General features: G+C 46.7%; 1 protein-coding gene across 1 annotated transcript in view; it reads right to left on the bottom strand.

Moving 5' to 3' along the window:
• BMERB1 (bMERB domain containing 1) overlaps positions 1-24,760 on the bottom strand; it is a 188,840-nt gene that overhangs the window by 7,116 nt on the left and 156,964 nt on the right. The window contains exon 4 of the mRNA XM_007986401.3: positions 12,695-12,768. Coding sequence (XP_007984592.1) covers positions 12,695-12,768 — 74 coding nt within the window. The remainder of the gene's footprint in view (positions 1-12,694; positions 12,769-24,760) is intronic.

Raw genomic sequence — 24,760 nt, 5'->3', positions numbered from 1 at the left:
CTCCAGCCTGGGCTATAGAGCGAGACTCCGTCTCAAAAAAAACAACACACACACAGTGAGGCTTAAAATGGGAGTAATGGGCTGGGCATAGTGCTTGCTGCCTGTAATCCCAGCACTTTCAGAGGCCAAGGCAGGAGGATCACTTGAGGCCAGGAGTTCAAGACCAGCCTGGGCAACATAGTGAGACCCTCCTATGTCTACAAAAACTTTTTTTGTAAATTAGCCGCGTGTGGTGAAGTGTTCCTGTAGTCTCAGCTACTTGGGAGGCTGAGGTGGGAGGATCTCTTGAGCCCAGGAGATCAAGGTTGCAGTGAGTTATGATTGTGCCGCTGCACTCCAGCCTGGGTCACAGAGAAAGACCCTCTTTTAAAAAAAAAAAAAAAAAAAGGCTCAAGCCTGTAATCCCAGCACTTTGGGAGGTCGAGACAGGCAGATCACGAGGTCAGGAGACTGAGACCATCCTGGCTAACATGGTGAAACCCCGTCTCTACTAAAAAATACAAAAAAGTAGCTGGGCATGGTGGCGGGCGCCGGTAGTTCCAGCTACTCAGGAGGCTGAGGCAGGAGAATGGTGTGAACCCGGGAGGTGGAGTTTGCAGTGAACCGAGATGGTGCCACTGCACTCCAGCCTGGGCGACAGAGTGAGACTCCGTCTCAAAAAAAAAAAAAATTGCGGGGTGAGCTTGAGAAGGGAGAGCATTAGGAAAAACAGCTAATGCATGCTGGGCTTAATACCTATGTGCTGGGCTGATAGGTGCAGCAAGCCGCCATGGCCCACGTTGACCTGTGTAATAAACCTGCACACCCTGCATATGTACCCTGGACGTATAAATAAAATACAATTTGAAATGCAGTCATGTCAGTAAATGGCTTAGTGGCATGCTTGGCCTTGGCTGACAGCCTTCAGTAAATGGTCACAACAAAGCCAGGGGCTTCTGCAAAGGCAGGGCGTGAGAAGAGGCTCAGATAGGGGTGCTGGGAGGGAACTAGTTTTTTTTTCCTTTGGTGAGGGTAAACCAATTTACCAGAAGAAAATCATCCATACCAACGACATTAACCCTGTCCCAAACACCAAGTGCTAGGATGCCAAAGAGAAAAAAAAAAAAAAGAGAGAGTGCTGAAGATGAGGTTTGAGAAAATTAGGAGGCAAAAACTTAAACCCACTTGGGCTCCTTCTGCTCAAATCCCTTCAGAATAAAAAATGTGGGGCAGCTTGTCTGCTTGCCCAGGACTGATGTCGATCATTTCTTCTGGCTCTGGAAGGAGAACCAGGGGTAAGGAGAACATAATATTTGGATAGCAGAGAAAGTTGGCTTCTCTCATTAACCAGGATGCCACCACTGCATGAAGAAGGGCAATGGGCTTGCCAGCCACTCCCCATTCCCAGCCGTCGGTGCATTGGATGGTGGTGTCATGGCTCCTGCCATGGTAAGTCTTGTGGGTTGGATCTGATTCCCCAAATCACTCATCAGCACCACAGAGCTGCTCCCTGCCCTCTCCAGCCACGCGTCAACACCCATGGACTCACCAGGACCCCTGCTCACTCAGGCTGTCTTGTGAGTTCGTGGTGTGACTTTACTTTCCAAATAACCATTGACAGCACTCTGACATTCCCAAGTGCCCTCCCCTGCTCTCTAGACCTTAGCCGGAATCACCCAACAACTAGCTGGGCCCCCAGCACCTGCAAACCTCTGTCTCCAAGCCATTCATCCACGTCTTCTGTCACTCGCCAGTAGTGGCATTCCCCAGCCTCAGCTGCAGCAACTCCCAGGAGAAACCACCTACTCACACGAGTGGCCTGCGTCAGCTCACAGACCTATGACTAGCCCAGGTCTCCAAGGCATTGGCCAATGCTGCTCACGTGCATGTGTGCTACATACCTTTCTCAACATCTCTCACTTGCCCACAGGGGCCACCCGCTGAAATCCTAACTTCTATGGTCACAGTATTAAGAAATGAGGCCTTTGGGAAGTGAGTAGATTATGAGGGTAGAACCCTCATGAATAGAATTAATGCCCGTATAAAAGAGGCCCAAGGGAGCTTGTTTGCCCCTTCCACCACATAAGGATACAGTGAGAAGGTACCATCTATAAGGAACAGACCAGGCACTGCATCTGCCAACACCTTGATCTTGCACTTCCAGCCTCCAGAACTGTGAGTAATAAATGTTGTTTACAAGCCCCCAGTCTAGAGTAAGCCACAGGGACTACGGCACCCTCAAAGTTCGTGTGTGCCCTATTTGGAAATAGTTTTCACCCATGTATGTCTCTTCTATTCGGAAATATTCTATTTCCAAAGTAATTTGGAAGTTGCTTTGCACATGTAACTATAATAGTTAAGCTAAAATGGGGTCATACTTATTAGCATGGACCCTAAATCCAGTGATTCGTTTCCTTATAAGAAAAGGAAAGAGACCCAAGCATGGTGGCCTGCACCTGTAATCGCAGCTACTTCGGAGGCTGAGGCAGGAGGATCACTTAAGCCTGGGAGTTCTAGACCAGCCTGGGCAACACAGCTAGACCTTGTCTTTTAGAGAAAAAAAAAAAAAAGGAGAGGAGAAGACATACAGACACACACACGGTCATGTGAAGATGGAGGCAGAGATTGAAATGGTGCAACTACAAGCCAAGCAATGCCAAGGATTGTGTGTGCTACTGTTAAAGTAGGTAGCCAGGCAACCATGAGCAAGAAAGGAGAGGGGATTCCCCCCAAGGAATGTCAGGCAACTATCAGGTGAAGTCAGGCAGTTGTTAAAACTGTCTCGCTAAAATAATAATTGGTTGCAGCTGGTGCCAGGGAAAGGCCATCTCCCAATAGATAGAAAACACCTGAAGTGATGAGCAGCTTCCCGATGAGATCTCAGGAGTTGCGACTGGGCTCAAGCACGCACACTAAGAGGCAAAATGGCGGAGTCTAACTGGTATATGACCTTCCTCTAGGAAAACTCAACTGGTAAGGGAAACGCATCTCAAATAATCAGGTGCATGACTTCTGTAAACACACCGTGCACACGGCCTCTCGCAAATGCTGGCAGGCCACTGCGCATGCGCACAACCTGCCCTGAGGAAAAATGAAGGGAGAGACATAAAACCCTGTAACATGCCAACATATAAAACCCCAAATCAAAGGTCAAGCAGTGCACTTGGAGCTCTCACATCACCCACTTGGCCATCTTCCAAGTGTACTTTACTGCCTTTCATTCCTGCTCTAAGACGTGTTAATAAACTTTTGCACCTTCTCTAAAACTTGCCTCGGTCTCTCACTCTGCCTTATGCCCGCTGGTGGAATTATTTCCTCCGAGGAGGCAAGAATCAAGTTGCTTCAGACTTGTATGGATTTGCTACTGCTAATGATACAGGAGTTAAGAAGAAATTATTTAGGCAGATAGGGTAAGGAAGTCCTTGGTAAGGTTTTCCTGTTAATGAAAAGCAGCCCCCAAATCATTTTTTTTTCTAGCAAGGAGCAGCCGGTAAAATTGAGCTGTAGACATAGTCAACGGAGCTGGAAGCTTACACGGGTGAATGCTGGCAGCTGTGCCCATACGGAAAGGCTAACTGGTCTAGGTACATTCAAAATGGCGGCTCCATGCTCCCTTCTCTTTGCCAGCCACGTGTACAGTAAGGAGACAATGTGGAGCCGCCCAAGTGGAAAGTCCATTTGCATAATAAGATTAGGGTGGGGTGGCCAGCCTTCCCCACGTGCTATGTAAATATCACACCTGCTCCAGCCAATCTGTGGGCCCTAGCTAAATCAGACACCACCTCCTCAAGCTTGTCTATAAAATGTGGTGCACTCCGCCACAGGCCGGAATTCCCATTCAGGGGCCTCACTGGAGAGACAGAGAAAGCTGTTCTCCTTTCTCTTTCTTTTGTCTATTAAACCTCCACTCCTAAACTAACTCCTCGTGTGTGTCCGGGTCCTTAATCTTCTTGGAGAGAGACGACGAAACTTGGGTATTTACCCCAGTCAACGACGCTGCTTCACTAACACTACCAGAAGCTAGGAAGAGGCAAAGGAGTCTCCTCTAGAACCTTAGGAGGGATCATGGCCCTGTTGACACCTCGATTTTGGATGTCTGGCCTCCAGAACTGAAAGAGCATACATCCAGAAAACATTTCTGTTGTTTAAGCCATCCAGTTTCCACCAATTTGTTAGGCAGCTCTAGGAAATGAATGCAGTGCCCTAGGGCTTCAGGAAACTCCACTCTCCTTCCAGTAATTGCCTGTTTTGTGCTTACATAAACTTGGATGGGTTTCTGTACCTTTCAACCAGCCTATTCCTTGGAGAGCTGTGAAATGAGAGAGTGGAACAGGCCTGGTGGTTCCTAACCCTCACTGCTCATCACAATCACCTGCTAAGCTTTAAAAATTACCAATGCTCAACTGGGCGCGGTGGCTCATGCCTGTAATCCCAGCACTTTGGGAGGGTGAGGCGGGCAGATCACCTGAGCTCAGGAGTTCAAGACCAGCCTAGTCAACATGGCGAAACACTGTCTCTACTAAAAATACAAAAATTAGCCAGGCATGAGGCCAGGCCCAGTGGCTCACGCCTATAATCCCAGCACTATGGGAGGCCGAGGCGGACGGATCACGAGGTCAGGAGAGCGAGACTATCCTGGCTAACACGGTGAAACCCTGTCTCTACTAAAAATACAAAAATAAAAAGATAAATAGCGGGCATGGTGGCGGGCGCCTGTAGTCCCAGCTACTCGGGAGGCTGAGGCAGGAGAATGGCGTGAACCCGGGAGGCGGAACCTGTAGTGAGCCGAGATTGCGCCACTGCACTCCAGCCTGGGTGACAGAGTGAGACTCCCTCTCAAAAAAAAAAAAAAAAATTAGCCAGGCATGGTGGTGGTGCACACTTGTAGTCCCAGCTACTCAGGAGGTTGAGGCAGTAGAATCACTTGAACCCAAGAGGTGGAATTTGCAGTGAGCTGAGATCTCACCACTGCCCTCCAGCCTGGGTGACAGAGCAAGACTCTGTCTCAAAAAAAAAAAAAAAAAAAAAAAAAATTACTAATGCTGAGATGGAGCAGGTGAGGCAGGAGAATACAGTCTGGAGGCAGGGAACCCAGGGCCAGCTTCCAAGAACTAAATAAAAAAAAAAAAAAACAATTTTCCACACCTAAGTAACGAAAGGACTGGAGGCTACTGCCTTTGCAAACCCCCCTCCTTTTCTGTGTGGCAGATGAAAAATTGAAATTATCTCCGGTTGCAGAAAGCTACTGCAAAAGCTTTCTGCAACCAATCAGACTAATTGTGAGCCACTACTTCACTTACATTGGGTGTATGCCCAGTAACCAATGGAAAACCTCTAGAGGGTATTTAAACCTCAGAAAATTCTGTAATGCGGCTCTGGAGCCCCTATGCTCAGACACACTCCCACCCTGTGGAATGTACTTTCATTTGCAATAAATCTCTGTTTTTGTTGTTGCATTCTTTCCTCGCTTGTTTTTTTTTTTTGGTGCATTTTGTCCAATTCTTTGTTCAAAACACCAAGAACCTGGACACCCACCAGTAATACAGGGACTCCCTTTTGGGGCCTGTGGGAGCCTCCCAACCCCAAGCATGGAAATAAAGGAAAATCTTGAGTCCCCTCAAAGGAAATTCTAGGCACCTAGCTAGCCTTGAAAAGTCAATAAGCAATTTATCAGCAAGAAGGTGATAGTAGCCTAAAACAATAGCCAAGGAAGTTAGAATTTGGACATGTTTTGTTCTCTATAGAAACTAAAGATAAACATCTTAACGTATGTGTCTGAATTGTTTTTCAGAAACCCAGGGCCCTACCAAATGGATCCACTGGCATATAGACGTCAGATAAGGGAAGACTAAGGACTGAATTCTGACCATCTTTCCTTGTTCTAAATGTCTTCCAGAGAGGCCTGGAGGGAGTCACATCCACGGGCCAGGGTTGCCATTATTTTCTGTTGATCCCCAATTTTTATTATTTTTATTATTTATTTATTTATTTGAGGCAGAGTCTTGCTCTGTCACCCAGGCTGGAGTGCAGTGGCACAGTCTTGGCTCACTGCAACCTCCCTCTCCCGAATTCAAGTAATTCTCCTGCCTCAGCCTGCCGGGTAGCTGGAAGTACAGGCAGGCACCACCACGCCCGGCTAATTTTTGTAATTTTAGAACAGACTGGGGTCTCGCCATGTTGGCCAGGCTGGTCTCGAACTCTTGGCCTCAAGCAATCTGCCCACCTCGGCCTCCCAAGGTGCTGGGATTACACGCATAAGCCACTGCGCCTGGCCTTGACCCCTGATTTTAAACAAAGCTTCTCTTCCTTAACCAATTGCAAATTAGAAAATCTTTCAATCTACCTATGACCTGTGAGCCCCAGCTTCAATGTATGTAGCCCCTTTAGGCCAAAACCAATGTGTAATCTCAATGTATTGCTTTACAATTTTGCCTATAACCTCTGCTTGACTCAAATTTATCTCTGCCTTTAAAAACCCCCACTGAAATTGCCATTGCAAAATTATTAACAGAGACAGTGAAAGACATCTGACCTAATCAACTCCATCTTGCTTCTAACCTCCAAGCTGTCCTCGTTCATTCCCGGGCATAGGCTGAACTAACTTTGGGAGGAACTTAGTTTATCATTTAAAACAAAGACGATAACAGCCCTTTCCCAAAAGAAACGCCATTCTTGCCTGGGAACTAGACTGCATTTGTAGGTGATATGGTTAGGCTTTGTGCCCCCACCCAAAACTCATCTTGAATTATAATCCCCATAGTCCCCACGTGTCAAAGGAGAGACCAGGTGGAGGTGATTGAATCACGTGGGCAGTTTCCCTTTGCTGTTCTCGTGATAGTGAGTGAGTTCCCATGAGATCTGATGGTTTTATAAGGGTTGGGTAGTTCCTCCTGCATTCATTCTGCTTCCTGCCACCTTGTGAAGAAAATGCCTTGCTTCTCCTTCACCTTCCACCATGATTTTAAGTTTCCTGAGGCTTCCCCAGCCATGCCGAACTGTGAGTCAATGAAACCTCTTTCCTTTATACCCAGTCTCAGGCAGTTCTTTACGGTAGTGTGAAAATGGACTTAACAAATTAACCGCAAGATTAGAAATTATGCTTTAGGAGTCATGCAGCTGGAGGCCACAAGATGCTGACCCTCCCCAAATTACTCCTGAAGATAACACCACTATTGTAAAACCTGAGATCAGTGCTTGAGATATTTTGCAGACCCTGCCCTTGACGGGTCAGCAGGCACCACCCAGATTGATGAACTAGCTCATCCGATCTTGTGGCCTCCACTCAGGAATTGACTCAGTGCAAGAGGACAGCTTCGGCTCCCTATGATTTCATCTCTGACCCAACCAATCAGCACTCCATACTCACCGCCCCCCCACCGCCATCCACCCAATCATCTTTAAAAACTCTGATCCTGGAATGCTCAGGGAGACTGATTTGAGTAATAAGAAAACTCCAGTCTCCCTCACAGCCAGCTCTGCATGAATTACTCTTCATTGTAATTCCCCAGTCTTGATAAATCGGCTTTGTCTAGGCAGAGGGCAAGGTGAACCTGTTGGACAGTTACATTACCTATACGCCATTGAGGAGGTCAGGCTTGGAGCATTAGCTGCCCCGTCCTCCTTGCTTGGAGCCTTGCAAATAAACTTCTTCCTTTTCACCACTGCAAAACCTCTGGGGAGATAGCTGGTCTTACTGTGCCAGGTGAGTAGACCCTAGTTGTATTAGTCCATTTTCATGCTGCTGATAAAACCATACCCGAGACTCAGTAATTTATAAAGAAAAAGAGGTTTAATGGACTCACAGTTTCACGTGGCTGGGGAGGCCTCACAATCATGGCAGAAGAGCAAAAAGCACATCTTACATGGCAGCAGGCAAAGAGAAAATGAGAACCAAGTGAAAGGGGAAACCCCTTATAAAACCGTCAGATCTCGTGAGACTTCCTCACTACCAGGAGAACAGTATGGGGGAACCACCCCCATGATTCAGTCATCTCCCACCGGGTCCCTCCCACAACACATAGGGATCATGGGAGCTACAATTCAAGATAAGATTTGGGTGGCGACACAGCCAAACCATGTCACTAGTTGAGTTCTATTACGATGCCAGAGTCCAAAGCCAACAATGCCAGATCAATTGCATTGGGGTTTCTAGTGGGTAGTCAATAGACTTTGGTACTTTTCTCTCATTCCTTTGTTGTTTTACGTTTGACATTTAACTTTTTTTTGGGAACAGCTTTATTGCAATATGATTCACATATCATGCAGTTCATCTGTTCCAAGTGTATTTGCAGAGTTGTGCAACCATCACCGAATCCATTTTAGAACATTTTAATCACCCCCAAAAGAAACCCCATACCCACTAGCTGTCACTCTCTTTCAATTAGGAGAGTCTATTCACTCATTTAGTCTTAGGGCCTGCACAGTTCTGGGCACCTAGTGATGCTCATGAAAGCTAGAGGATTCAGTTCTACTGTCATGGTGCACACTACCTTTACAACGAGACTGTGTTGAACACTCCTACACCTTGCCTTTGTTATTTATGGGATATTCACAACAACCATGCGGGGGTAGTAGTATTGGCCTCATTGTTCAAACAAGGAATTCAAGACTCAGAGAAATTAAGTCGTGAACTTTCACGAAGTTCACCCACCTGCTAAGGCCGAATTAAAACCCAGGTTGCTGCACCCTAATGACTAAAACAGTAGTTCTTATGTGAAAGTGTCTGAGAAGGTCTCAATCAATCTGGAGATTTATTTTGCCAAAGTCGAGGAGGCGCCTGGGAACAAGAGACACAGGCAGCAGTAGGATCCCTGGCGTGTGCTTTTTCCTGCAGAGGATCTTAAGGACTTCAATATTTAAAGGGGAAAGAGAGGACAGGAAGGGGAGGATTGCATTCTCTGGCCCTCAGTGAAGCTGCATTTTTCATAGGATAAAGGAAATGCAGAGTCTGGGTGGGTGAGGGACGATGATTTCTAGTCTTGTCTTTGTCCCCTACCTGTGAGGATAGGCTATTAATTTACATTGACAGGGTGAGGGAGGCCCCCGGGAAGATGGGTGGCCTTCTATCTTGCAGCTATCTATTTAGGAAAAAAAGAAAGGCAGTTTTGGCTGGGCGCAGTGGCTCATGTCTGTAATCCCAGCACTTTGGGAGGCCGAGGTGGGCAGATCACGAGGTCAGGATATCGAGACCATCCTGGCTAACACGGTGAAACCCCGTCTCTAGTAAAAATACAAAAAATTAGCCGGGCGTGGTGGCGGACGCCTACAGGCTCCCAGCTACTCGGGAGGCTGAGGCAGGAGAATGGCATGAACTCAGGAGGCGGAGTTTGCAGTGAGCAGAGATCGCGCCACTATATTCCAGCCCGGGCGACAGAGCGAGACTCCGTCTCAAAAAAAGAAAGAAAGGCAGGTTTTTGTATGACTCATAGTTCCCAAGCTTAACCTTTCCTTTTGGTATAGTGAATTTGGGGTCCTGGGACTTTATTTTCCTTTCACAGGGCAATGTTGCACGCCCCCCTGACCTAACTTGGGGTACATTGAGCCACATTTGTACATCTGTAGACGTTTTTGGTTGTCACTGTCAGAAGGGTTTGAACTAGAGCGACTCCATCTTGAATAGGAGCTGGGTAAAATGAGGCTGAGACCTACTGCGCTGCATGCCCAGCAAGTGAGGCTTTCTAAGTCACAGGATGAGACAGGAGGCCGGCACAAGATACAGGTCACAAAGACCTTCCTGACAAAACAACATCAGTAGAGAAGCCTGCCAAATCCCACCAAAACCAAGATAGCCATGAAAGTGACCTCTGGTCGTCCTCACTACTCATTACGTGCTAATTATAATGTATTAGCATGCGAAGAGGCACTCCCACCAGCGCCATGACAGTTTACAAATGCCATGGCAACGTCAGGAAGTTACCGTATATGGTCTAAAAAGGGGAGGAACCCTCAGTTCTGGGACTTGCCCACCCCTTTCCCAGAACACTCATGAATCATCCACCCGTTGTTTAGCATATAATAAATAACTATAGTATAATCAATCAAGCAGCCCAAGCTGCCACTCTGCCTATGAAGTAGCCATTCTTTTATTCCTTTGCTTTCTTAATAAACTTGCTTTCACTTTCGGACTCACCCTAAATTCTTTCTTGCTCTTGGTCCAAGAACTTTGGGGTCTGGATCAGGATCGCTTTCTGGTAACATCACCCAAGCGGGGTAGTGGGCAGGTAGGTTGTGCTAATGGCCTATAGTGAGTAGAGGCCAGGGATGAAACTCAACATCCCACAAGACACAACACAGAGCCCTGTACCCCCAACAAAAAATGATCAACCCCAAAGGAAGATATTGACATTTGGCAACCCCAAATGTCAATAGCTGAAGGTTGGGAAACGCTTCTCTAAGGCTCTTCATGCTGCACTTGTAGCTCAGGAATAACTGCCACTTATGGGCACCCACTGTGTGCTGGGCCCGGTCTCTTTCTACTAACTTGGGGGCTCCTTGAGAGTAGAGAATCGTTCTCTGTTCATCACTGCATGTCCAGCACCTAGGTTCAGGGCTTCCTGCAGAACGGCCTCTTGAGACATACTTATTGAACTGACAGGACGGCAAAAACATTCAAGTCAAGGGCAATGGTGGGTGCTTATCTGGACTATTTGAAAATGCCTTTGCAAAAATGATAACAGTGAGAAAATTAGGACAGTGAAGGGGATCTGATCTAACCAACCCCCATCTTGCTTTTAACCTTTAACCTTCAAACTGCCCTTAATCATTCCCAGGCTTAGGCCACGCTGGCTTTGGAAGACATTTAGTTTATAGTTTAAATGATTATAATCCTTCCCCCCAACTAAACTGCCTTTGTAAAGCTAATAAAAGGCCCCCATGTTAGAAGGATGGGAGGAGGTTAATTCCGCTAAGGCATAGACATAAATGACTACAGCCATTATTCCAGAGGTCACAAGATTCACAACTTCCCCAATTACTCCTGCAGATAACATCACAATTGCAGAACCTAAGATCAGCCTTTTGAGATATCTTCTTAGGTTTTGCATTTCTGATGAATGATGATTCATTCGTCATTCACCTGGACCTGCCACCCAGAAGTGGACTTAGCACCCTTGAGAACCATTTTCACACCCCTATGATTGCATCCCCAACCAATCAGCAGCACCCTTTCTGATACACTTTGGATGTGTGTCCCCACCCAAATCTCATATTGAAATGTAATCCCCAGTGTTGGAGGCGTGGCCTGATGAGAGGTGATTGGATCATGATGGAGGTTTCTCATGATGGTTTAGCACCATCCTCCTTGGTTCTGTCCTCGCGATAGTGAGTGAGTTCTCATGAGATTTGGTCATTTAAAACTGTGTGGCACCTCCTCCCTCACTCTCTTGCTCCTGCTCTGGGCACGTGACGTGTCTGCTCCCTTGTCTTCAGCCATGATTATAAGTTTCCTGAGGCCTTCCAGCAGCTGAGCAGACACCAGCATTGTGCTTCTGGTACAGCCTGCAGAACTGTGAGCCAACTAAACTTATTTTCTTTATAAATTACTTAGGTATTTCTTTCTTTCTTTTTTGAGTGGGAGTCTTGCTCTGTCACCCAGGCTGAGTGCAGTGGTGTGATCTCACTTCACTGCAACCTCCACCTCCTGGGTTCAAGCAATTCTCCCACCTCAACCTCCTGAGTAGCTGGAATTACAGGCACCTGCCACCACCCCTGGCTAATTTTCGTATTTTCAGTAGAGATGGGGTTTCACCATTTTGTCAGGCTATTCTCAAACTCCTGACCTCAAGTGATCTGCCCGCCTCGGCCTCTCAAAGTGTTGGGATTACAGGCGTGAACCACCACACCCAGCCTGGGACTAGTCTTCTGATGAGGGTGAGCCCTCCAGAGGGCAACTGACCCAGCCTAATGGGCAAGGGAAAATTCTTTGGAGAAGATCCCAAATAAGTCAGGCATTAATAACTACCAAATCTGGGGTGACTTCAAAGTTAGAGTTTGTACTCACTTCATCTGTTCCCAAGTAGGATCATAATGATCATAATTGCTAATATTTACTGGACTCTCAAGGCCAAACATCAGGCTAAGCACTTAGTTTGCATCATCTCATTAATTTTTATGATATTTAATTTAATTTAATTATATGTTTTTTGAAACAGTGTCTCGCTGTGTTGCCCACGCTGGAGTGCAGTGGCACAATCTCAGCTCACTGCAACCTCCGCCTTCCCGAGTTCAAGTGATTCTCCGGCCTCAGCCTCCCGGCTAGCTGGGATTAGAGGTGTCCGCCACCACACCCAGCTAATTTTTGTATTTTTAGTAGAGATGGGGTTTTGCCATGTTGGCCAGGCTGGCCTGAAACTCCTGACATTAAGTGAGCCACCCACCTCAGCCTCCAAAGTGCTGGGATTACAGGTGTGAGCCGCCGTGTCCGGCCTCTATGATATTGACACTCAATGAATTAGGTCCTCTTACTACCCAATATTCAGAGGAGGAGAAATTGAGTCTCAGAGAAGTACAGTGACTTGCTCAAGGACAAGAAGGTGACCAGAATTCACTAGGACTTGAACCCAGGTTTGCCTGACTCGAAGTCGTGTTTGACACATGCAGTCAGGGAGCACTGCATTGCAAGAATGAGACTCTGTCTTCCAGACCCAAGGGTACAGATGGGCCAGGTTGGAGGCCCCCCAGCATCTGCTTAGCACAAGGTGAAGTTGCAAATGGTTACCTGGGATGGCGACCAAGTTCTGCAGCTCCTGCTTCAAGTCCATGATGTCCTTGCAGAGCTGGATGTCATCCATCCTGGGGAAACAGGACACCACCAACAGCAGGTTACATCAGCAGAGCATCACACCCTGAGCATCACCCGCTTAACACAAAGAAGCTGATAAAGGTGGGTTATCTTTTGAAGAGGCTATACATGCTCATTGTAGAGGTTTTCCCTCAAAAGGAAAAAGCCAAACACTGTTCAATTTTCCCACCACCTGGAAATGATCAATCATTGTTTTTTGTTTGTTTGTTTCAGACGGAGTCTCGCTCTGTTGCCCAGGCTGGAATGCAGTGGCATGATCTCGGCTCACCGCAACCTCTGCCTTCCAGGTTCAAGCGATTCTCCTGCCTCAGCCTCCCAAGTAGCTGGGATTATAGGTGCCTGCCACCATGCCCAGCTAATTTTTTTTTGTATTTTTAGTAGTATTTTTAGTAGAAACGGGGTTTCACTATGTTGGCCAGGCTGGTCTTGAACTCCTGGCCTCAAGTGATCTGCCCACCTCTGCCTCCCTAAGTGCTGAGATTACAGGCATGAGCCACCGTGCCTGGCCATCCGTCACTGTTAATAACACCTCGATAGAGCTCCTTCCAGTCTTCATGTGCCTGGCTTTGGCTTTGCTTATATGAGTGGGTTCACGTGGCATATTCAGTTTTGTTTTTCAGCTAATGTTTACGTTTTTTAAACATTACAGAAATTGACAACATAGAGGAAAGTCTCCCTCTGTCCTTCAGAGAGAATCATTGTCAACAGTTTAGTATGTATTCCTCTGGATTTTTAAAAACATTGTTTTTCTCACGCCTGTAATCCCACCACTTTGGGAGGCCGAGGCAGGCAGATCACGAGGTCAGGAGATCAAGACCATCTTGGCTAACACGGTGAAACCCCGTCTCTACTAAAAATACAAAAAAAATTAGCCGGGCGTGGTGGCGGGCGCCTGTAGTCCCAGCTACTCGGGAGGCTGAGGTGGGAGAATGGCGTGAACCCGGGAGGCGGAGCTTGCAGTGAGCCAAGATCGCGCCACTGCACTCTAGCCTGGGCAACAGAGCAAGACTCCGTCTCAAAAAAAACAAAAAAAAAACCAAAAAACATTATTTTATTCTGCAACTGTTTAAATTTCTTTTTTTATTTTTGGAGATAGAGTGTCACTATGTTGCCCAGGATGGAGTGTAGTGGTGTGATCACAGCTTATTGCAAACTTGAACTCCTGGGCTCAAGGAGTTCTTCCACCTCTGCCCAACCCCTCCCAACCCCGGCCCCATGCCAAGCAGCTGGGACTACAGGCTAATTTCTAAACAGTTTTTTTTTTTTTTTTTTGTAGAGACAGGGACCTAGCTATGTTGCCCAGGCTGGCCTTGGATTCCTGGCTTCAAGCAATCCTACCACCTCAGCCTCTCAAAATGCTGGGATATAGGTATGAGCCATTGCACCCAACCTCCTCCAGATTTAAAAAAAATGCACATGCTTATAATATCATATATGACACCATTGTTATTGTAAAAAAAAAATTGTTTTGCAATTTGCTTTTTTCAATTTAATAATCTTTAATAGTCTTGAGCATCTTTCCTTATCGGTATATGCAAATCTCCACATTTTTAGTAGCTGCATAGTATATACCATTATATTGATATACAGTGATGTCTTTTATTTTCATTCTTTAAATTTATCTTTATTTTTTTTTAGACAGAGTCTCATTGTATTGCCCAGGCTGGAGTGCAGTGGTGCGATCTTGGCTCACCGCAACCTCCGCCTCCCAGGTTCAAGTGATTCTCTGGCTTCAGCTTCCAGAGTAGCTGGAATTACAGGCATAAGGGCACGAGCCACTGCACTCGACTGATAATACAGTGATCTATTTAACTATAATTTATTTAATTATTCCCCTATTCATAGACATCTGGGTTGTGTCCTAATACATTTCTAGGATAGATTCCTGAAATGCAATTGCTGGGTCTAGTGACATGAACATTTACATTTTAGTAGGAATTTCCAAATCGCCCTCCAGAGAGACTGGGCATGACATTCCCAACAGTGTGGCGGTGGAGGGACAGTGAGTGCTGGCTCCTGTCATCTCAGTATTTGGGTTGCTTTTGCAACCCCGTTTTACACTACACATTATAGCTTTGCATTACACATTATGGTTTTGTGTGTGTGCCACAAAAATGAACTTGTCTTGCAATTACAATATTTGTAATGGCTGTCTGCAATTTCACAAATGAGACTCATCGGGATTGTGCTAATTACGCCCTCCTCTTGATTACTAAGGCTGGCTTTTCAGGTTTGAGCAATTTTGGCCACTGTAGGATGAACATCAATTCCTCTAAGGCTTTTTCTCCATGCTGGATTATTTGGGGTTTACATTCTCAGAAGTGGAACCACTGTGTACAAAGGGCTTGAGATTTCCATAGCTGTTGAGATGTGTCTTCAAAGCGCGTGACATATAGGTTCACATTCACTCTGCATGTCTTTGTCTTTGTTGTTCTTGTTGTTTTGTTTTTTTTTTTTTTTTTTTTTTTTTTTTTTTTTTTTTTTTTTGAGACAGGGTCCTGTTCTATCGCCCAAGGCACAATCATAGCTCATTGCAGTCCTGAAGTCCTGGGCTCAAGTGATCTTCCCACCTCAGCCCCCGAAGTAGCTGGCACTACAGCTGTGCAGCCACCATGCCCAGCTCATTCTTTTTTTAATTTTTAAACTTCATAGAGATAGAGTCTTGCTGTTCACCAGGTCGGTCTTGAACTCTTGGCCTCAAGTGATCCTCCCGTCTTGGCCTTCCAAAGTGCTGGGATTACAGGCGTGAGCCACTGCACCTAGCCTGCACGTCTTTATTGAACATCTACTATGTTGGGCACTGTTGTCATCTCTGAGGCTTGCAGCAGCAAAGCAGACCAAGCCCTCATGAAGATGACATATTGCTAGCAGAGACAGAAGCTAAACACAAATACAATATTTCAGATGTTACCAAGAAGACTGAAGCAGGTAAGGGATGTAGTGGGTCAGCTTGGAGCCAATATCTTACTTTGCTCCTGACAACTATCCTAGGAAAAGCCAGAGGACAGAAATCATATTTTCATTTTACTCATGCGGAAACAGGTAAAGAGGCTCAACTGAATACACACAGCTCATAGGGGCAGGACCAGAACTAGAAATCGACCTTTCAGAGTCTGAGTCCACTGATCTTTCTGCCTCATTCCTCAGCGTCTCCATCAAGGGCTGGGGCTGCTGACTCTTTTCGGCAGTGCCATCTGTAGACCAGCATGGGGCCCTGTCTTAGTCTGTTGAGTGTTGCTATCAAGGAATGCCTGTGGCTGAGTACTTTACAAAGACAAGAGGTTTATTTGGCTCACAAATCTGCTGGCTGGAAGATGGGACATCTGGCGTGGGCCTCAGGCTGGCTACATTCATAGAAGGTGAAAGGGAGCTCATGTGTGCAGAGGTCACCGGGCAAGACGGGAAGCAAGAGAGAGCGGGAGGTGCCAGGCTTTTTTTGACAACCAGCTGTTAAGGATCTAAAAGAGCAAGAACTTGCTCACTCCCACCTCCCAGGGAGAGCTTAATCTGTTCATAGGGGATCCGCCCCCGTGACCCAAACACCTCCCACTGGCCCCTATGATAGAGTTTAGATCTGTGTCCCCACCCAAATCTCATGTCGAATCGAATCGTAATCCCCAGTGTTGGAGGAGGGGCCTGGGGGGAGGTGAGGATCATGGGGACGGATATCTCCCTTGCTGTTCTCGTGATAGTGAGTTCTCACGAGATCTGGTTGTTTAAGTGTGTGTGGCACCTCCCGCTTTGCTCTCTTCCTCCTCCAGCCGTGTAAGACTTCCCTGCTTCCCCTTCGCCTTCCATCGTGATTGTAAGTTTCCTGAGACTTCCCCAGCCACGCTTCCTGTACAGCCAGTGGAACTGCAAGTCAATTAAACTTCTTTTCTGTATAAATTACCCGATCTCAGGTAGTTTAAAAAATGTTTTCCTTAAAATAGAGATAAAGTTACACCATATTGTCCAAGCTGGTTGCCAACTCCTTGGGTCAAGCAATCCACCCACTTCAGCCTCCTAAAGTGCTGGGATTACAGACGTGAGCCACCGCACCTGGCCTCAGGTAGTTCTTTATAGAAATGCAAGAACAGACTAATTTCAACATGAGATTTGGAGGAGACAAACATACAAACCACAGCAGGACCCCTTGCCTTTTGCCACTCAAGAAAAACTCATGCTGTCCATTCTAATCTCAGCATCCTAGTTTCAGGATAAGAGCCAGGAATGCCTTGCTTCAGCCTGCATCTCTTGTTGCCAGAGGCACGCCAAGCATTTTTCAAGCCCTGCTCTGGAATGTCCTAGCAGGTGACAGCTGCCTCGAATGAGTGTGGACTTGCCGGGAGGGCACAGACTGTTCCTGTGGGTTTCTATCAGTGATCGTTCAACTGGAGGGACTCCGGATGCTTTTGCAGAGATCAGGCTACATCAGGGCAATCTTGGTCTCCAGGAACATTTGGCAATGCCTGGAGACATATTTGGTTATTATAATTGAGTGTGTGTTGGGGAGGGGTGTGATTACTACTGGCATCTAGTGGGTAGAGACCAGGGACACTGCTAAACATCCTACTGTGCGCAGAACAGCTCCCACAACAGACAGTGAGCCAGCCACCATGTCAATCACACTGAAGTTGAGGAATCTTGGATTCTAATCACAGAATTATCAAATTATTGATAATTTTTGAGAGATAAGAGAGGAGAAGATGGAGAAAGGACAAAAGGAGAGACAGGTAGTGATTAGGAGGCAGAGTTTTGGCACCAAACAACTCTGGCTCAAAGGGGCCACGGTGCAGTAACTTCCTTCTCTGCCTCACTTACCTAACTCATTCTTAATATAATTTATCTTTTTTTTTTTTTTTTTTTTTTGAGATGGAGTCTCGCTCTGTCGCCCAGGCTGGAGTGCAGTGGCCAGATCTCAGCTCACTGCAAGCTCCGCCTCCCGGGTTTACGCCATTCTCCTGCCTCAGCCTCCGGAGTAGCTGGGACTACAGGTGCCCGCCACCTCACCTGGCTAGTTTTGTGTATTTTTAGTAGAGACGGGTTTCACCATGTTAGCCAGGATGGTCTCGATCTCCTGACCTCGTGATCCGCCCGTCTCAGCCTTATTTATTTATTTATTTTTTGAAACACAGTTTTGCTCTTGTTGCCCAGGCTGGAGTGCAATGGTGCAATCTTGGCTCATTGCAACCTCTGCCTCCCAGGTTCAAGTGATTATCCTGCCTAAGCCTTCCAAGTAGCTGAGATTACAGGCATGCACCACCAGGCCCAGCTAATTTATTTACTTATTTTTTTGGATGGGATTTCACCATGTTGGTCAGACTGGTCTCGAACTCCTGACCGCAGGTGATACACTCGCCTCAGCCTTCCAAAGTGCTGGGATGACAGGCGTGAGCCATCGCACCTGGCCATCATGTTTTAAATAGGAATGATAGCAGTACTATTTGATGGGATTATTACGCATGTCAAGCATTAAGCACAGTGCCTGGGACCTACACAGTCAAATGCCCAAATAAAAGCTATCTACTATTATTATGTTGTTTAGAGATAGGGTCTGGCTCTATCACCCAGGCTAGAGTTCAGCAGCGCAATCATAGCTCACTGCATCTTCAAACTCCAGGGCTCAAAGGATTTGCCTGCCTCAGCCTTCCAAGTAGCTAGGACTTCAGGCATATGCCCCTACACTCAGCTAATTTTTAAATTTTTTGTAGAGACAGAATCTTGCTATATTGGCCAAGATGGTCTTGAACTCCTAGCCTCAAGCGATCCTCCCACCTCAGCCTCCCAAAGCACTGGGATTATAGGTATGAGGCACCACCCTTGGCCTTTACTATTATTATCATTAGCTGGGAGAAAGAAGCAGAGAATGGCTGGGTGCAGTGGCTCACACCTGTAATCCCAGCACTTTGGGAGGCCAAGGTGGAAGGATCACTTGAAGTCAGGAGTTCAAGACCAACCTGGCCAACATGGTGAAACCCTTTCTCTACTAAAAATATAAAAATTAGCCGGGCGTGGTGGTGCACGCCTGTAATCCCCAGTTCTCAGGAGGCTGAGGCAGGAGAATTGCTTGAACCCGGGAGGCAGAGGTTGCAGTGAGCCAAGATCATGCCACTGCACTCCAGCCTGGGCAACAGAGTGAGACTTCATCTAAAAAAAAAAAAAAAAGACCAGGTGCGGTGGCTCACATGCGTATAATTCCAGTACTTTGGGAGGCTGAGGTGGCCAGGTCACAAGGTCAAGAGATCAAGACCATCCTGGCCAACTTGGTGAAATCCTGTCTCTACTAAAAATACAAAAATTAGCTGGGCATGGTTGGTAGTGGGCGCCTGTAATCCCAGCTACTCAGGAGACTGAGGCAGGAGAATACTTGAACCTGGGAGGCAGAGGTTGCAGTGAGCGGAGGTTGTGCCATTGCACTTCAGCCTGACTCCATCTCAAAAAAAAAAAAAAAGAAGCAGAGAAAAAGGAAAAGAGAAAATGATGTAGAAGAAGCACTATTTCTGAGGAATGGAGCTAACATGTAAAACCTTTTTTAAAATAACTTTCAGTGCTTATACTCTTCTTTGTAAAAGTTTTTATTTATTTTATTTTATTTTATTTTGAGATGGAGTCTGGCTCTGTCACCCATGCTGGAGTACAGTGGCACAATCTCAGCTCACTGCAATCTATGCCTCCTAGACTCAAGCCATCCTCCCTCCTCAGCCTCCAGAGTAGCTTGAACTATAGGGAGGCGCCACTACGCCCGGATAATTTTTTGTATTTTTGGTAGAGATGGGGTTTTGCCACGTTGCCCAGGCTGGTCTCAAACGCCTGGGCTCAAGTGATCCACCCACCTCACCCTCCCAAAGTGCTGGGATTACGGGCATGAGCCACTATGCCTGGCCAATAAAAGTTTGTAAATGGCATTTTTATCTGATTGTAGAGTGGATCCCTAATTATTGTAGAAATTTTGGAAAATACAAACAAGTACAAAGAAGGAAGCTAAACGTATGCAAAACCTTGACCTACATGTAGCAGAGGCCACTTCTACTCCGGGGGTTCTGGTGTATTTCACAGCTGTCTTTTTCCTCCACATAACCTAAGGGTGGCGGGCTTGCCCTGGGGGCCTTTTCCCTGGCCCTCTGTCCATCTCTAGGCTGCCCTTAGCATGTGATTGGATCCTCCCAAGAGATCCAAGCCCACAAACATTGACAAGCGAGGTGGAATTCTACAGAACTGCTCACGGGAGTCATGCTGCAGGACTTCATCAATGTCCCTATGAGATAGCTCTGTTTTCCTCATGCCTCATCTCTTCTCTCTCTCTCTCTCTCTACCTCCTCCACACACCTCCCACCAAAGGAGGACCACCAGGTCCTAAATCAAGCTTGTCCAAATCTGACCCAGGATGGCTTCTGAAGGCAACCCAACACAAATTTGTAAACTTTCTTAAAACATGAGATTGTTTTGTGTGATTTTTTTAAAGCTCATCAGCTATTGTTACTGTAAGTGTATTTTACGTGTGGCCCAAGACAATTCTTCCAATGTGGCCCAGGGAAGACAAAAGACTGGAGACCCCGTCCTAAATCATTCAGGTCTGTTCTTCGACTTATAAACCCCAGTTGGCAAAAGCAAAAGCTTCGTGGTCCTTTGAACATTCTCCCAAGAAAGAAGCTCGTCCCCCCACCGCAAGCTGTCCATCAGGGTTTGGTGTCCATTCACGTAACTAAAAATCAAATCTTTTTCTGGAATACGGAAGGATGGGTTCTGCCATTAAGGCAAACAAGAAGTCAGCATTTACGGAGCCTTTACTATGCAAATGCTCAGCACTTTCTGTGCATAAACTCGTCTAGACCCTCACGGCAGTCCAGGAAGAGAAACATTGTTTTGAGCTCCATTTTCCAGATGAGTATATGGAGGTTAAGCACCACACCCAATGTTCTGTACTGGTAAGTGGCCTTCTAGATTCAGCCCCAGCTCCTGCTCTTGACAATTTCACCCTGGTGTCTCCTCTCTATGTGGCTACGTGAGTTGCAGCTGGCATGATCCGTTGCAGACCTTCCCCTCCCCCTTTCTCCCAGAGCTCTGATTTGTCCAGGAGGCAACCTGCCCAGCTTGATGGAAGCCAGCCACAGAATCCCATTTGCTTTGGCCAGACATGCACTTTTCCAGGCTCTCTTGCAACTAGAGGTAGCTATGACATCTACTCTGGGCCAATGAAATATAAGAGAACAACTTTAAGCAACCATTACCATAGTCACATATCTGTCATAGTGACATATATGTACCATAAAGACATATAGTGACATATATAAGGAAGCTACTGGGGGGTTTAGTTACACATCGTTTGGCTGCTTGACTTTTAGCTATATAAGTTTTAAGACCAGCTAGAAGTAAGTGGTTAAAAGCAAGCAAGGCAAGTTAAATTTGGTGGGCTTAGACAAAGCCCTTAAGAGAAAGTCTGCTTGGGCAGGCTTCTGGGGAGGATAATTAGGGCCTTGGGTTCTCCCCCGTCCCGGTCCTAAGCTCCTACAGCCACTCACGTGAGGATGGTGACACTGAATGCTAACCTGATTAAACCCACCAAACTTAGCTTTGCCTTGCTTGCTTTTAACCACTTACTTCTAGCTGATCTTAAAACTTACATAGCTAAAAGTCAAACAGCCAAACGATATATACCTAACCCCCCACCCCCCACTGGCTTCCTTATATATGTCACTATATGTCATTATGGTACACGTATGTCATATGTCACATGTATGTCACTATGACCCATATGTGACTATGGTAATGGTTGCTTAAAATTGTTTTTCAGGACTATGGGGGCAGCTCTTGTCCAGTTCGAACCCGTTGAGATCAATGACCCTTCAACTGAACCTGTGCAAATGCTGGAGAAGTGACCTTTTGACGTCAGAGGGCCCAAAAACTCCCTGAGATCATGGTAATGCTGCCATTTTCTAAACATGCATCCTATGAAGAGCCAGGAGCTTGGCTATGTATGTACAGATTGCCAATGACCTCACTTCCCCTTGCCTCCAGTCACCTTTCCCCACACTTTAGAACACCCTGCTCCTTTATTCCATAAAGATCCCTAAATTCCATCTTCAGGGAGGCAAGTATGAGACCTTTTCTCCTGCCTCCTTGCTTGGCTGCATTGGTGTGAATAAATTCTTTTCTTTTGCCAGATCCATCATAACAGCGATTGGCTTCCTATGCATGGGCAGAATGGGACAGGTTCGCTATCTATGGCAGAGGGGAGGAGAGGAAACCCTTGATAGCATCCTGGGGCCACCCCATTGACCCTCAGGCCACCTGCATCTGGACTGCTTATCAAGTCAATTTTTTTTTTTTTTTTTTTTTTTAGATGGAGTCTAGCTCTGTCGCCCAGGCTGGAGTGCAGTGCATGATCTTGGCTCACTGCAACCTCTGCCTCATGGGTTCAAGCAATTCTCTGCCTCAGCCTCCCGAGTAGCTGGGATAACAGGCATCTGCCACCATGTCCAGCTAATTTTTGTATTTTCAGGAGAGACGGGGTTTCACCATCTTGGCCAGGCTGGTCTTGAACTCCTGACCTTGTGATCCACCCACCTCAACCTCCCAAAGTGTTGGGATTACAGGTGTGAGCCACCACGCCCAGCCTCAAGTAAATATTAAATGTCCTTATGACTTAAGTAGTGTGAACAACTGACTTGGTTTGCCTGGGGCTGTCCCAGTTTCTGCACTGCAATTTCCAGATCCTTGGAAACCTCTCAGTCCCGGGCAAACAGAGACAGCTGGTCACCCAAGATTTAAAGACACTAGTCATCGAATGCTCTGTTCCTTGGAGCTGAAGACATTTTCACGGATACATGTGTGTGGATAGGTGCATTTTTAATGCGTATTGGATCAAGACATACCTACAGCTGTCCCGCTCATTGCAAGCATGACATCGTGATGATTTTCCAATGCCATTAAATCCTATTGTTCAAAAGACATGTGAATAGTTCATGCAAAGGGCTTTAAAAGCATAGCTGGAACTGTGAATAAGCCACATTAGTCCAGGTCTCTGTACCATTAGGGCTGAACCTGGACATCAAACTCTGCCGCTGCCTGAGTGTTCCACAGGGAGATGTTATCTTCAGTAACCTGATTAACGTTCAGAAGGAAAAGAAAGCCAACCCGTGTCATTCAGCATCTTGGCCTTTCACGCTGGGATGATGGGGAAAGTGGGTCATTTTTTATCAGCGTTGGGTGGGGAGAGGTGATCAGGCCCTGCTGGAATAACAGAGCGGCTGCTTTACCAAACTTTTGTGAAAACGACACGAAACGGAGGCATCAGCTTGAGTTGCAGCCTAATGGAAACCCAGCAGAGACGACGACAAAAGCAGAGGCAGGTTTCCAGAGGCAAGGATTGACTTTTAAAAATAGTCTTTATTGTCTCCTTTTAAAAATAAGTTATGGAGGCTGTGGGCATCTTATGACAGGTGAGAAAAAGAAGTAATGTCTAGGCCGGGCGCGGTGGCTCACGCCTGTAATCCCAGCACTTTGGGAGGCTGAGGAGGGCGGATCACGAGGTAAGAAATCGAGACCATCCTGGCCAATACGGTGAAACCCTGTCTCTACTAAAAATACAAAAATTAGCTGGGCTTGGTGGCACGTGCTTGTAGTTCCAGCTACTCGGGAAGCTGAGGCAGGAGAATCACTTGAACCTGGGAGGCAGAGGTTGCAGTGAGCCGAGATTGCACCACTTGCACTCCAGTCTGGCAACAGAGCAAGACTCTGTCTCAAATAAATAAATAAATAAATAAATAAATAAATAAATAAAGAGGGGTTTAGATGAGCCCTCGAGCCCCATTCTGTGAGCACAGAGAGGACGCAACGCGCTTTAGACCCAGCCAGATCTCATTGCAGATCTCAGTACCCCCACTGACTGGCTATGACCTCCTTTACTGCTCTCAGCCTCAGTGCTGTCACTGTTGAAAAGGGATTACACCTTTGTCTTGGGGTTGTGTGAGAATGAAACAGGCTTGTGTGTGTGGTGCTGGCAGCCCACGGTTTTGCACAGGCAGCGTGGGTGTGTAGGAACAGCCACTTCCATCCACCCCTCCACCCTAGGTAAGAAGTCAGCTCACAGAGACGCTCCTGGACTCTCCTAGCCAACATTTCTGTGCAAAACGTGTATCTCGCCATCATATGCTATTTCTCTCCTCCCCTTTCCTTCCCTCCCCTCCCCTGTCTTGTCTTGTCCTGTCCTGTCCTGTCCTGTCCTGTCTTTTTTGAGATGGAGTTTCACTCTTTTTACCCAGGCTGGAGTGCAATGGTGGGATCTCGGCTCACTGCAACCTCCACCTCCCAGGTTCAAGCGATTCTCCTGCCCCAGCCTCCCAACTAACTGGGATAACAGGCACATGCCACCAAGCCCAGCAAATTTTGGTATCATAGTAGAAATGGGATTTCACTATGTTGGCCAGGCTGGTCTTGAACTCCTGACCTCAGGTGATCCACCCAGCTCAGCTGCCCAAAGTGCTGGGATTACAGGCATGAACCACCACACCCAGCCAGCACGTGCTATTTCAATCTCCTCAAATCAAATGATTCCAAGATGATAAACATGTGCATTGGTTCAGCTTTCATGATATCCCTGGGGAAGGGTAAGTGTTGAGAAGTCTCCAGGGAGCCCCTGGCCTCAGCCATTTCTCAGCATCTTGCTGGGGACCAAGGGACCAGAGAGGTGCCTCCCAGTGGGCTTGGGTGACACACATAGGAAGGGAATGCCCTCATGTTGTACCCTGGAAGGTCAATATGCCTGTTTTCTCTCCGTGGCTGTTTTAATGGTCTGTGGATTAACATCCACCTGTCACACCGGCCTCTCCTTTGATTGCAATCAGATACTCATTCCCAAACAAATGTCACCTTCTTCAAGACCCTTGTTCCCACTCTGTTCCCAAACAAACGTCAACTTCCTCAAGCGCAGTTTATTCTTCTCCCTTCCAAGGGCTTTCTAGACTTAGTTTTGATTTTTCTTACAATAACAACTACTAATAC

This window comes from Chlorocebus sabaeus, chromosome 5 (assembly GCF_047675955.1).
Source record: "Chlorocebus sabaeus isolate Y175 chromosome 5, mChlSab1.0.hap1, whole genome shotgun sequence".
NCBI classification, from domain to species: domain Eukaryota; kingdom Metazoa; phylum Chordata; class Mammalia; order Primates; family Cercopithecidae; genus Chlorocebus; species Chlorocebus sabaeus.
Note: the sequence above shows the minus strand (reverse complement) of the source record. Positions and strands in the feature narration are given on the sequence as shown.